The 15,264-nt window shown below is 44.1% G+C and overlaps 1 protein-coding gene across 2 annotated transcripts in view; it reads right to left on the reverse strand.

Moving 5' to 3' along the window:
• Positions 1 to 5,569: 5,569 nt before the first annotated feature.
• Positions 5,570 to 15,264, reverse strand: part of entrep1 (endosomal transmembrane epsin interactor 1) — a 15,500-nt gene continuing 5,805 nt past the window's right edge. Inside the window, exons 3-11 of one of the 2 annotated variants that reach the window (XM_023397656.2) lie at positions 14,993 to 15,103; positions 11,113 to 11,232; positions 9,379 to 9,486; positions 8,952 to 9,085; positions 8,687 to 8,822; positions 8,059 to 8,131; positions 7,602 to 7,784; positions 7,130 to 7,470; positions 5,570 to 6,442 (exon numbers count right to left, since the gene is read on the reverse strand). In XM_023397656.2, the coding sequence (XP_023253424.1) occupies positions 6,116 to 6,442; positions 7,130 to 7,470; positions 7,602 to 7,784; positions 8,059 to 8,131; positions 8,687 to 8,822; positions 8,952 to 9,085; positions 9,379 to 9,486; positions 11,113 to 11,232; positions 14,993 to 15,103 (1,533 nt within the window). In that variant the 3' untranslated portion in view covers positions 5,570 to 6,115. The remainder of the gene's footprint in view (positions 6,443 to 7,129; positions 7,471 to 7,601; positions 7,785 to 8,058; positions 8,132 to 8,686; positions 8,823 to 8,951; positions 9,086 to 9,378; positions 9,487 to 11,112; positions 11,233 to 14,992; positions 15,104 to 15,264) is intronic. The other variant, XM_023397658.2, reaches the window with a different exon arrangement.

Raw genomic sequence — 15,264 nt, forward strand, 5'->3', positions numbered from 1 at the left:
GATGAATCTATGTATTTGTCAGGTGTTTTGAAACATCTTCAGTAGGAGCCAGTGGGCTCAGTAATGACAGACTAACTAACTGTTGGTTTTTTGACTATAATCAAAATATGAAATATCTCCATCTTTATCCTTTAATGGATAATGACCAGATTACAGTGACATTGATCAGTTTTATCATTTCTGTCAGAGTATCAGACCTGTGCTGTTGGTAACATTAACTGAGCCTTTGACACTTGATCTTCAAATGATTTAGAATATGAATGATGTGAATAACAATGAAACGGTTTGTTGTGTTTGTCACTGTCTCAGATTCACATGAAGACAATGCCTGCAGCCATGTACCGCCTGCTGACCGCCCAGGAGCAGCCTGTTTACATCTAACAAGACCAAGCCCTGACCTCACTCCCTTTAAACTTCCTGCTGTCACTCCCCATCAGACCCCATCAGTCCTCCACCCCTCTGCCCACAGCTGATGGACCACAGTGAGTTGTTGGTGGGATCGTACCGTTGCTCAGCCTCGTCTTCAAGTGACAACTTCAAAATATTCACTCAGAGCTTTTGACTTTGGCTGGAGTTATAGTTAGTGAAAGGAAGTCTACACCTGGTGAATCTTCAGTCTTCACCTGGTGAATCTTCAGTCTTCACCCGGTGAATCTTCAGTCTTCACCCGGTGAATCTTCAGTCTACACCTGGTGAATCTTCAGTCTACACCTGGTCAATATTCAGTCTACACTTGATGAATCTTCAGTCTACACTTAATGAATCTTCAGTCTACACTTAATGAATCTTCAGTTTACACCTGATCAATCTTCAGTCTACACCTGATCAATCTTCAGTCTACACCTGCTGAATCTTCAGTCTACACCTGCTGAATCTTCACTCTACACCTGGTGAATCTTCAGTCTACACCCGATGAATCTTCAGTCTACACCTGATGAATCTTCAGTCTACACCCGATGAATCTTCAGTCTACACCTGCTGAATCTTCAGTCTACACCCGATGAATCTTCAGTCTACACCTGGTCAATCTTTGGCTCCCAGAATCCTCGTAGTTCTTCCCGGTTAATGTTTGGACACTCAACACATAAGGCTCTTTTCAGTCTATGATGGTGTGGTGTGATGAGCACTTAGGTTATTGTTTAATTAGAAGAAGTAGAAACCTTATTTGATGAGCTGAACCTGACTGTGACCATGAAGACAACCTGACCATCTCTCCCTGACTACTCCTGACATGCTGCCGTTTCACCTGCATCACCTCTCTCCACACCAGGGAATGTGTGAATGAGTGTCTTTTTTTTTGTTGTGTTTCAGATTTGTTCTCTCTGCAGCCCCAGTCAACATGCAATAACCTTCATCAAACTGATCCCCCTCCACACCACAGACCCTCGTCCAACCGGTGTGCCCACACATTGAGACAGACCCTGTTAACACATTGTTGTCTAAATCGGCCAGACTGATAAATACTTCAGTCTACCAGGTGACTGTGGACTTGGAGGCAGGTGACTGGAGATATCACCTCTCTCAACACAGATACGTCTCTGGGTTCTTTTTCTGTTGTTTTTACCAGATACTGTCAGTGACTTTCCTGTTTCACAATAAAAGTCTATAGAAGAGAGGATTATTCCCTCTGAGCCACTGGGGGGCTCTTAATGTGAAAATTGAGTCAATGACAGAAACAACAGCAGAGAGGAACTGGAGACTGTGACATGGCTGTTGTTGTACTGATGAATTAGACATGACACTTAATTCATCAACACAACAGGAAGAGGTCAGCTTTTTTCTGAGTACTTGAGTTAGGAGCAAACAGTAAGTGAAACAGATTATCTGAGAAATTTAAATTAAACAACATTTAAGATCAGCTGATTCAGGATCAAACCATTAAAGTTGTGAGAAACAAAATTCATTTCATAGTAATAAAATAAATGTTGCTGCAGGAGACTTTCACCATAAAGTTTATTAAGACATTTTAATATTGTTTTAAATGTAATAAATGATAATTCACTGTAATCATCAGTGAGAGGAAAGAGATTAATAACACCATCAGGATTATTACACTGATGTGAAGGAGGTCATTGGCATACAACAGCTCACTGTAGTTTTTCAACAACACATACAGCTGTATCTTCTCTGTTCCTGCTGAAGTGTATTAGTGCAGCAGATGAGCTTGTATATGGATGGTATTGTTCATTTTACATTCACTTAAGCATGAAACTTTCTCCAGTGTTTCTATAAACCATGAAGTTTATTTTCAGACGTGGAGGCATTTTAGATTTGACCTCTGGGACAGGGCAGAGGGTGACCCCAACTTCAGGCTGTCAAATAAATTAAAAAAATTCACTTTTTTCACAAACATAAGGCAGTATACATCAATCTGCCAACTGTCATGGCCGAGAACGTGCTGCTTGTTTTGTGCAAACTGAGACCAGAGCTGAATTCTTTCAGGACTGTGGGGTGTTTCCAAGAGAGGACCATCATGTCATGAACATGTACTGAGAGCCACCTGGTGTAATGAGTGTGGTCCAGAGAAAACTAGCATGCTAGCTTCTGATCACAGTAGTTGCTAATGTATAACTCGCCACATAATGTCTTTTGGTTCTTTTATTTTCTTTGAAGTTTTAAGTTTTTCAATTACTGGTCTTCTTCCTCTGCCTTGTGTACTTTTATACACACCTCCTACGCTTAATGGTTTTATTGATGAATTCTCTGAGCTCCTCTCTCCTGTTATACCCAAATATGATAGACTTGAAAAATACAATGCTGAGGTCAATGAACTCTCAAGGTCACCAGAGGTCAGATATAAATTGTCTCCATGGGGTATGTAGATTATATGCTGAAATGTTAATGCTTTAGTCAAAAATGCGCAATTGGCTTGCCAGCCTGCCGCACTGTATGATCCGTGGTGTGGTCACACTGAAGCAGACTCAGTCAGTAGAGGACAGAGCTTCAGTACATGTTGGCTGTGCTGTTGTCCCCGTAGTACAAACTGTTTCGTCATGTTTACACTTTTGATCAGACTTTTCTTATTTTGATGTTTCAGGTTCATTTGTACAGTAGCTTGTTTTGACAGTTGAATGGTGCTGAATCTGTATTTAAGTTTGACCCTTCTCTGTTACTGTAGCTTCACTACACACCCTGCTTGTTATAGACCTGCTACCTGCAGGAAATGAAACGTATTTTACATCTTCAGCTTCCAAAGACGTGACACTGGGCTGGACTCTTCAACACCAGGTCATCATCAGGTCTCAGGTCTCTGCAGGCTGGTTCTTAGACTGTCAGGAACATCAGAGGCTGGAGAAGTGAAGGTTCTCCTGTAGAACACTGACTTCTGAAGAGTACAGTGGATGTTCTTGATGATCTACAGGTTCTCTGTGTGCTGAGATCACATGAGTCAAACTAACAGAAGCAGTGAGGAGGTTTTCCCGTCTTCATGGCTAAAACATGGTGAAGCTGTTAAAGTGAATGTTTAAAGCAGCTTTTCAACTAGTTTAACCAGATCCAGTTCTCTCCATCAGTTTAGGAGTTTCAGCCTGTGGTCCAGGTCTACCTGCTGACCCATGATGTCTGTTGCCTTGCATGCCACTTGATTAAAAGCTTGATTGTCATTGGCTAAGAAAGCAGTGGTCATGTGACTTAGGATTATATCAGTTCTAACCACAGTCCAGAACACTGAATTGAAGATGATGTGTCAATTTTAAATGAGATTCAAATTGTTTCTCTCTCAACATTGAAATCAGTGGATCACATGTTAAAGAAAACGTCTCTGTGCTCCTCCTGATTGGTTGAGCTGAAAAATCACATTGCTCTAATGAAAATATCTTTGAGGCTTTAGTGATTCATTTTAAACAGACTGACTCTCCTCTGCTGTGAACTGCCGCTGGACTTAAATGTAGCACATCAATAGATGTTTCAATGTCTTCTGAACCGTCATCTGCAGCTTGACTTGGCGTCACTATGGCGACAGATTATTTCACAGTTAACACAGACACAGTCGGTCGGTTTGGACTTTGGACTGACTTTGATTCTGGACTTTTGACTTTTGTGAATCTGTGGAGCCTAAAGCATTTACCCCATCACCCCTCATGACCCCCCCCCCCCGTTTCTCTGGGAATGTACCTGCCTTCATCACATCAGCTGTGACCACCTCCACTTTTCCTTTGGGCTGTTGTGAACTTCTCTCTTCAGGTCGCTCTGTGTTTAAGGTAAAATAGCGACAGGTTGAAAGCCCTCCACCCCCCCACCTCTGCTCACAACCCACAGCTGACTCCAAATGTCTGTCGTCATCATGATGCTCATCTTGGCCTTATTACCACTACTGGACTCAGAGGCAGCAGCAGCAGACTGGACTTTGACACGTCATGCTGTCCTGTTCTTTCCTCTGGTGTGCTTGTGTGTGTGTGCACGTGTGTGTGTGTGTGTGTGTGTGTGTGTGAGAGAGATTACAAGCAATGTACTCCATGTTGAATCAAAAACCAGCTGGATATATAAAATACACATATAGATGAACTATATAGAAAACTATGTAAAGGTATATACTTCTAATGGTTGTGTGTTGGGTACTTCAGTCAGTAGAGAGCAATGCAACATGGGAGTTTTCGGGTGAGTGGACACAGCTAGAGCACAAGATACCTGAAGATGTGTGATGTTACTTCAGGTGTAGGTAACCATGGAAACGAGCACTTGAGGCTGGAGGCAGCGGCACGGCCGATAAGTATTTACAAGTGCACTCATTCTGAATGTAAGTGAAATGTAACTCAGTGTCTCAAAATAGAAACATTTCTGTAGAGCAGCAGCAGCGATGTTGTATTTATTTGCTTTTCTGTGATGCTAAGCTAACAGAGCTTCTTCCTGTAGCACAGAATGTTTGTAACAGTATTTACAACAATAAAAGACTTCAGCAAGGACTGGTGTCGGCAGTTTCACTGAGCTGTGTGCGCACACTCACAGTGCAAACTGACATACTCAAAAAATAAGTAAATCTAGACTACTTCATTACTGCTATAGTGGATACAGATATTATAACCATTGTGATGTTAATGGTAATTGACTGTGGTGATGGCTGTAGACATCACTAACAGTCACGGACATAAACACAGCTACAACCATCATCACATAGACGCACGCAGACGTACAGACAGGCACATACTGCTGAGCACTAAGATCAGATCAAACTGTGTTAGAGAAAAAGATAAAAGATAATTAAACCAATTTTATTGAACATGCAGCAAATGACCGTCTGAGTCCCACAGACATGAGAGGTCATTATAAACACAAGTCTCTGTCATCACTGTACACGATGTGGATGTGACGTTAGTCCGACTCTTTAACACAACATCAGTTCATTGTTCTTGAGGCTCTGCTGTTCACTCACTGAGGTTAAATAGATCTGTGTGGAGCTTTCACCTCAACACAGCTGACAGTGGTGACACCACATCCTCCTCTTTATAATACCTCTGCTATAACACCTGCTGCTTCACAACAGAGGCACAGTTTACTCACTGATTTAACGGTGTTCATTTCTTTTTGTTCAGTTACCGACCAAGCTTCATTGACAACGGACAAACCTCCTTCCTCAGTGGGAACACTTTTATTGAATGGTTTGTAGTTTTCACATCATTTCCAATCAGTTTCCTGCAAAGAATTTAGACTGTGTTCAAATGGCATATTTTCATTCTAATTTAACTGACAAAGGATCAGTGTTCAGCAAGTGAGTGAAACATGAAGTTTCCAATGATCAATAAATCATGAACATCTGGATGATCTCATTTCTTTCTAAGAAACTTGTTGGAAATATTTAAGAAATGATGGACTCATAAAATAAAGTTTAACTCACTTTAATTGTTAAGTCAATTTGTCTAAGCATTAAATAACAGAGAGATACCTGCAGCAGGTGGACGATGCGTTCAGTGTCTCAGGAAAAGTTTTCTATTTCACTAATAAACAAAGACACATTTTTTTTTTTCAAAAACAGCACTCACACGCACGCACACACACGCACACACACACACACACACACACACACACTCGCACACACACCTCCTCAGTGGTGGGATTTGCAGTCCATGGGTTAGATCAGTTTATATAGTGACAGGTGAGGCAGCATCCAACTGGTTCTCCCTCAGAGCACTGTCTCTCTGAAGACTCCGATCAGACTGTGAGGGCGATCAGGACGATCCAGGCGGGACCCCGTCCTCGACCCCGCTCTTGAACCCACCCTAGAGCCCGCCCCCGACACCACTTCTCTATTATTTCCTTGACGCTCCGGAGACTCTGCACAGGTGAATGAGCTGAGGTCCCCACAGCTCCGCAGGTGCAGCACACCGCACCTCCTCCTGGGGGGGCGGGGGAAAGTCTGGGAGGAACTGGCAGCTGGCTGCTGCTGCTGCTGCTGCTGCTGCTGGGGTAGTTTAGGTTGACTGGGACCCATCTCTGAGTCAGTGAACACCTGACAGGAAACAGAAAACTACTGTTCAGGACAACTCAAAATACAGCGATATGGGGGCCAAGCAGCTCAACAGGCCAGAGTTACCATGGAAATATGGCTGGCTGAATCAATTAGGCTGACATGACATTTTGATTTTAAAGCATCAACAGTTACAAGGCAAAATGCAGATTTTCTTACTGTAGTGCCCCCTAGAGGTCAAAGGACACCAGAGTTCTCCATGTGGGTTCCTGAGTCCATGTACAAAGTTTAGTTGTCTTACATAAAAGCGCTGCTGACCTCACTTCCTGTTTGGCAGCTTCGCCGCCACTTTCAATCGGCTGAAAGAAAGGTCCATGTGATAACTGTTGTGAGGCTTGGTCTGAAGAACATCTCTCCCAATCTTAGTGAAGATTGGACAAAGTTTGTCCGAAAGGTCGCAAAAGAATACCTTAATATAAAATCCAATATGGCAGAAATTGATGTGCACTGAACTCAGATATAGCTCAAAAAGAGTGAAAGCATCTCTAATTCTGACCTGTTGGTGGCACTAGAGCGCTTGAGGCACAGACATGACACTTGGTGAAAAGCATCATGGGAGTGTCTCCAGTCAGTGTGCCACACTAATGTAAACCTAGAACAGTCTGATCCATGATCCATGATAGTGTACAGTCTGTTTCAGACAGCTGTTGTCAGTGTGTGATCTCCTACCTGTTCTATGTAACTGGCACAGCGCACAGCCTCCTCCATGTGCTCCTCATCTGACTGCAGGACGTTTCGAATGCTGTCCACCAGCTCCTGGACCTCGGGGGCCAGTCCCTGGGCGGCCGGCTGCTCAAGAATCCTCCTGACCAGGTGCTGCGTGTGTCGGTAGCTCTGGTAGTCCACCATGGAGGACGGACGGGGCCGGCGGGGGGTCCTGCTGTCGTTGTTGCCCCGTCGCAGCGTGACCTGGCCCTGGGCGTGGGCAGCCAGTGTGGGCTGGGAGGTCTGGGTGGAGGAGTCTGTCGTCTGGGGAGATGGAGCGAGGGGAGTTTCGCTGCTGCTCCACCCTACATCAGAGGAGAGTGGGGGGGGTATGTGAATAAATCTGACTGTAGAGGGCTCATGGAGTCTGTTAGTCCTAGTGGAACCACCAAACTGGACCACCAGTTTGAACACAGATGAAACAAAGACAGCTGACCTTTAGTAGCGAGGTCCATCAACACTGGATCACTGCTGGAGTGACGGATCCCTGCTCTTCTCCAGGGGGTGGGTCCTGGAGCATGTAGCTGCTGAAGAGGAAGAGGAGGAGGAAGAGGCTGGAGCTGGGACTTGGCCTGGTCAACCACGCCTGGTGACACTGACACGGTTTGGGGACTCAGGTCTGATGAGACACAGACAGACAGACACATGTCAGAGTCTCCACTTTAATCACATACAGACAGTGAGGGGTCAGAGATGAAGCTTCATTTTAAGTGTTAGAACTAAAGTGTTGGAGAATCATCAAGCAATGTGACAGGAGCACTGACTGACTGTCTGTCTGCCTGTCTGCCAATCAGAGGGCAGAGAGAGTCTCTGAGATTCATGTTCCCTGATCAGTCAGGTATCTGAAGGAACTGGTGTGTGTGTGTGTGTGTGTGTGTGTGTGTGTGTCCTACCTGCATCGCAGGTTGGAGGAGGTGGAGTGGTGGTGGTGTTCACAGTCAGCTCAGTCAGATGAATCTCTGTTTCCTGAAACAAATACACACACACCATCACTGTGTTGATTCATATTAAATACCCCGAGACATTAATACTCCAGCACACTGAACAGACTTTGCTTATTGTTGTGTGCTAGCCCATTGTTTCCTTCAGGAACATACAAAACAACTGTCCTGTAATCAGCATTCATACCTGACACAAACATGAACTCTACATTAATTCATTACAAACCTCAACTGAAACTGTTCACACCAACACATTGATCCGTTTCCAATCATCTGTTACCACGAACAGATGGTCAATATTTGTGTGTAATCAGAGACTTCAAGCGGCAGAACAATCTACAAACTGCTCTGAAAATCTCAGATGTTGATTATTGTGTAAAACATTTAAAGGACACAAACATTATGACCCTGATGTTGACAGTTCCTCCTCTGACCTGTGGTGGAGCTGTTGGCCGACATCAGCTTGTTGCACGCATGTCAGTGAACATGTATGAGACAGAGTCCTTAAATAGTTGACCTTTGACCTGTAAGCATCCTGCTCAGTCTGAATCACAGTGTTACAGGTGTGATCTGAGGTTACCTGTGTGTCTGTGTTAGTGGAGCTTCCAGCAACAGCTTCATAAGGAGGAGGAGGATCCAATGGACAGAAGACCTCCACCCCTTTGATCCGGGCCCCGTAGATATGAGGGAGAGGGATCACGCTGTCGCCGAGTGTCCTGACACACACACACCAAACGACACACTCGTCAGTCAGTTATCATAGACTGAGACAGACGCACAGCAACACAAACGCAGTCCAACTGTTTGTTTGTGTGTGTGTGTGTGTGTGTGTGTGCGTGTATTACCGGCATGTCAGACGTGGTGTACATGAGTAGAAAGTGGAGAAGTAGGAGGGGGGAGGGGCTGGAGCCACAAACTCATCTGGATCTGGGACCTGAGGAGGCTCCTCCCTTTCCTCCACCGTGGCCCTGGGCTCGTCCTATCACAAATCGAGGACACGTGACATCACACATCATCCTAAAAACACATCAGATCCTCAGGCCTGGTGAATGGATGCGCTCACGAGGACTGATCCAGAACCAAAAGATACTGGGATCTACTACAATCTGACTGTGTTGTTTAAACCAACATGGACAAGAGGTTTTTATGCTAAGATATTCATTTTCTACTCTCCTACTGTTCACAGTCCTCTCACTGGCCTCTTGTACTGTGAGACTTCAGTCTATGAGCCCCATTACCCAGAAACCTCCTGGCGTCACGCGATGTTCGTACCATGCAGGGAGCTCTGGTGGAGAAGATCTGCAGGTACCTCAGAGCAGCTGCCATCAGACACACAGCTGTGGTCAGAGCGTTCAGAGCGCAGAGAGCAAACAACACTTTCTGGAGAGAGGAAGACACAGATCAGTTAGGACAGAGCAAAACAGAGCAACGGTGATCACTTTATTAGGAACAGCACACTAACACTGGGTAGTTCCTCAGTCCTTCATGTCATGGATCCATGAGATGTTGGAAATATTCTGTTGAGATTCTGCTCCATGTTGACATGACTGCATCACATCATTTCCAACATTTGTCAGCTGCACATTCATGCTGCCAATCTCCTGTTCTACCACATCCCAATGGTGTTCTACCGGATTCAGGTCTGGAGACCGGGAGGGGGGGGGGGCAGTTTGGGACCACTTTAGCTTTGTGTCATGGAGCATTATCCTGCTAGTAGCCATTAGAAGATGATGAACATGGTCAGTAGCAATACTCAGACTGAGACATTCAGATCATGACTGATTGGTATTACGAAGAAAACATTCCCCACACCATCACACCACCACCACCAGTCTGGACTGTTGACACAAGGCAGGTTGGGTCCATGGATTCAGACTCTGTCCCGACCGTCTGCTGCCTCAGCACAAATCCAGATCCATCAGACCAGGTCTTCACCTGTCCAGTGTTGGTGAGACTGTGTCCACTGCAGCCTCAGGTTTCTCTTCTCTGTGACAGGAAGTGGAAGCTGACGTGGTCTTCTGCTGTTGTAGTGCGACCACCTCAAGGTTCAACATGTTGTTCACTCTGAAGCTTCTCTGCTCACCACACTTGTAAAGAATGGTTATCTGAGTGACCGTAGCCTTTCTGACAGCTGCAACCGGTCTGTCCATTCTCCTCTGACCTCTCTCATCAACACAGAGCTGCTGCTCACTGGATGGGTTTGTTGTTGCTCCATTCTGAGTAAAAACCCAGGCTCAGGTACAAACTGACAAACTAGATTTTGGTGGCTGAAGGTCAAAGGTCAGTGTCAGTGTGCCTTCACAAAACACTTTCTAGCCATAACTCAGGACTTCACACAGCAATTATGGCAAAATTTTACATAAGTAGTTCCTATTTTATATGATAAACAGGGATGTAATCTGGAACTAGTTTGAGTGGCGGAGGCAGACAACCACAAGGCAGCAGTTCTAGTTCTGTCTTGCAGTGCGAGTGCGATGCATGATGCTATATATTGCTTGGTTAGTGGCCATGGGTTGTGCACTACTTTTCGTGATGCCTTGTGGGATACTATGACTCCACTATATAGAGTATAACAATTCTCACTATACATTCAGACAGCACTACAAAATGGTAAACTCACTATATAGTGGGCTATAGGGATACAGTATATATGGGAGTGGTGAGTGATTTTGGACACAGACTTGTTTCAGAACCATGTCTGTGTCTCAGCGTCACTTCACTGACACCGATGAGTTCAAACACTCAAAGCACATGTGACACGACAAAATGTAAATGAACTATTTGAATTCACCTCTTCAGTAAATTATTTTTAACACTGTGTTAACACCAGGCTGCCACACAACAACCACACACACACACACACACGCACACACGCACACACTGAAACCTCAGATTCGACAGCTCACACACTGAGGTGCAAAGACTGGGGACATGACTTGTGTGTTATTTGTTATTTATTAACTGTGTACATGTGTAACTATGTTCAGGGAGTATTGAGAGCTTCACCTTCAGCAGGATCCTCATGGTGCCGCAGGAGTGGGCTGGGTGGAGCTCCAGCAGCTTCTCCTCGGGACAGGTGGAGGAGGGGGAGAGGGAGCAGCAGTAACACACATCTCCATCCTCACTCTGAAACAACAGAGTGACAAAACTTACATGTGTAGTACACAGACTGCTTCGGTCACTGTGGTGAGAATACCTTAGATATTAATCATCACTTCACTCACTACAGAGTCATAGTTATATACTGTGTTTGGCCCTAATTATCTGATCACACAGTTGCTGTGGATGACCTCACCAGGACATGTCCTTTACCTCACACATGAAACAGCCTTCTTCTACCTGAGCATTATTGTGAAAATCTATTGTGAACATCCTGTCTTTAAAGGACGCAGATACCTCTAGACTGGACTTCTGTAATTCTTTATTATCAATATGTCCCAATAACTCTGTGAGAAGCCTCCAGCTGATTCAAAACGCTGCAGCAGAGGACTGACTAGGAGAAGAGATCACATCTCTCCTGAGTTACTGGCTCCCTATAAAATCCAGAGTGGAATCCTCTCCTGTGGAACCAGCTCCCAGTCTGTCAGATACTTTACACTGATATCAATTACATTCTTCTTTCACTCACCCTGTGGGAACAATGATGCATCCCGCAACCGCTCATCCTAACCCTAACCATCACAACCCTCACTCTCAATCATACTCAACCATAAAACCAAGTCGTAACCCCCCAGACATCAGTGGTTCCCACGGTGACATGAGACCACGTGTTCATGTGCAGTCCCCACTGGGATATAAAAACAAGCACGTGCGCACATGCACGCACACACGCAGAGACAGACAGACAGACAGACAGACAGACAGACAGACAGACAGACACACACACACACACACACACACACACACACACACACACACACAGAGAGAGCTGTATTTATAGAGTGACTAGGTAACCTCATCTCTTGTTGTTGGTGAAAATTCTTCACAGGGACAGAAGAGAGGTCAAAGGTCACACAGGAAATCATTTTCCCTAGTAAAAGCTGAAGTTCTGTGCAGCTGTTTACACACACATGAACAACACACACCCACACCCACACACACACGATAGGTTGCGTTGAAAAGATCAATAAATAATAATAAATAATGGGAAATTAGTTCTCACATAAATAAAACTACAAAATTATGAAATAATTCAAAAAGTTGAAATGCTTCCTTTTTTATTTCCTTCCAACCTGCGTATTCAATGGATAACTACAGCAGTGACTTTAACGAAGAAGAAGGAGAGGAAGATCCTCTGAACTGAACTAATTGAACATATCACATGTGCAGCATAGAGGAAATAAATCACTACGGTTCTTCAGAATATTTAACTGACAATGACAGACTCCTGGCTGCGTCCGAAAAGTCTTTTTTGTTTACGAAGGTTCCTAACTGAGTGAAATGACCTGGAAGTATCTAAGCAGCAGCTGGTCCAATTCTCTACATGATAAGGAAAGGAGCTTCAATGCGTCCTATCTTATCTCCTTTAGCAGAGGAAACACTGGACCTTCCTTTACGAAAGGAAAGGAGAAAATGCCGTCCCACAATTCCTTGCTGCACCAACATTTAAAACGATGCACTTTGATTGTAGTTTCACCACGGCAGACCCACATGAATGTAGAAACAACACAGCATCTATTTTATTCCTAACCACTTTTCCATTGAGGTCAAGGAAAAGTGCTTAGGAAAGGAGATTATTTTGACTTTTCGACCACAGACTGTGTGTTTTCCTGTCTCAACATGTCTCACACTTCTCAAACTCCCTCAGATCCTGCACAGAGAATCTAGATCTGATTTACAGAGAGGAAGTTAATATGAAAACTAAAAGAGGAACAGACTAAAAGGCTTAGGTTTTATGACATGATTAACTGAATAAATACGTCTGTTACAGCTCCTCATCGTCACTGAGTAATTAGTGACAAGACTTAAACTTATGTCAGATGATGAATCAGTCATTTACTGTGTACTCGTTACTGCTGCTTCTGAACACTGAGGAGGAAAAACTGTAGAAGTAAATTTATAAGGCAAAAGTTTAGTTTCCACACATGTCTGTGCATGTGTGTAATAATGCTGCAATATCATAAGTGAACAGTAGATGCTGAGTCAAGGACAGCTTGACTATCACACTTTGACTATAGAGTCACCTGTCACTGGGTCACCTGCTCTTCTCTCTGCCTGAAGCTCCAGTCTTTGTCAACGGGACACGGTCACAGAAATGACTGAACCTTTAGATACAACTGCTGTAGTCAAGCTAGCTTCAGAGATAATAACCTGCTGCTGCCACTGGCGGGCAGTGAATAGCATGATGAGAGTAGACAAGCATCAGATCCTTAAAGAGACAGAACGCAGGTCTGAGATCAGATGTAAGGAGAGATATTGCTTCAGTAACTGGTGTCTATTCTTAGCTTTAACTGGTCACACCACTGTTAGTCCTGATGACTCACCACTGAAGAACTGGAGTTAGATATTTTCTTTAACATCAACAGTCTGGTTGTAGCTGGGAGGTTGTAGCAGAGTTTACACTGAAGTCCTGATGAAAACTTTATTAATGATTTTGAAATGTTTTAACTGCAGTTTTGTGTGGAGATCTTGAGGCTAATACAATCACTATATGGGCCAGTTTCACAGAGATATGTCAGACTGGTCTGTAGTGTTGGTCCAGTCTTCATCCTGCTCACAGATCAGTCTGATGTCAGACTGTTAAACACAAATAAAGACTGAGACTCATTTTAAGACAAAAACATTAGACACCTCCAGACTAACTCAGCCCTAAAATCAATGTTACCATGGTAACGATCAATGCACTGAGCAGTAGCACTCAACAACAAGAAACAGGAAAACATGGCTCATAATTTGTGGTTCGCTAACATTGTTATGGACAGAGAAATAAGAACGGAAAGAGTGTTTAGACACCACAGAGATTTTTTTTTTTTGATCGTTTCACTCTGTTCTGAATTTCCAAAGTAAGACATCCTTTTAACTGTTGAATCCTTCCAGTAGACAAACATTTTCTGCTGGAGTAAATGGAGCTCAGCGGTTGGATGTGGTTCCTCGGTTTTTTATATTGAAAAGAGTCTTAATTTGCCCAGAATTGATAGTCAAGAACCGAACTGTTTTGTGCAACCTATGAACTTAGACGTCTCTCTGAAGTCTGACTCTTTGTTATAGCTTAGACACAGTCAAAGTCTGTCTTTGTGAAACTGGCCCCATGTCTATGACATTTCCTGAAACTCGCCATGTTCCATATTCAACCTGCTCAGCACTAGATTCTCCAACAGACTGTAGCTTCAGATTCTAACACTGTGACCATGTGAGTCAAGGCTCATGGAGCTTCATCAACACAAGTGTGTGTGGGAGGAGCAGCTGCAAATACCTTTTCATGTTAAGATGAGTTAAGTGCAAAGATTATTTCAGAATCTTAATTCTTATTTTGTTTTACACGCACGTACGCACACAGTAGTGATGTCCTCTGGCACTGACTCTTATGTGCGTTTTTACAGAATGATTGGTGTTATTATAACTGACCAAGGTCATTTGAAGACAGGCTGAAACACACACACACACACACACACACACACACACACACACACACACACACACACACGCACACAATTTCTGTGTTGACGTTATATTACTGTGACTCAATGCTGACGAATTTCTGCTGATTAATGGTTATTTTCTTCATAACTTCCTGTTTATTCGTCGTGTCCTGACAGTAAACTGCTTCGTGATGGACCGCCTGACATTAGTGAGCATGATGCTGTCGACCCTGTCCACAGGAGAGACAGAGGAGCAGAGAGACAGAGAGAGTGAATGAGGATCAGACACAGACAGGTAGCAGCCTCACCAGTTGGCAGCTGGTCATACTGGAAACCAGCTGGGCTCCCTGGCAGCACAGGATGAATCCAGCCAGATTAAGGAGCACACACACCACAGACAGCAGGACAAACACATTGACCTGGAGATGGAGGGATGGGGGGGGTGGGGGGTGGATGACAGAAGGGAAGATGGATTACTGTAGCTTCAACACATGTCTGACTGTGTATAAACAGGTTTAATAAACATGATGTCATCAAATGGACAGTGACAACAACAGTGGCAGAATAACCCCACTGTACC

This window comes from Seriola lalandi, unplaced genomic scaffold, assembly GCF_002814215.2.
Source record: "Seriola lalandi dorsalis isolate HSWRI2012SDOR001 ecotype SW California unplaced genomic scaffold, Sedor1 jcf7180002054883, whole genome shotgun sequence".
NCBI lineage: Eukaryota > Metazoa > Chordata > Actinopteri > Carangiformes > Carangidae > Seriola > Seriola lalandi.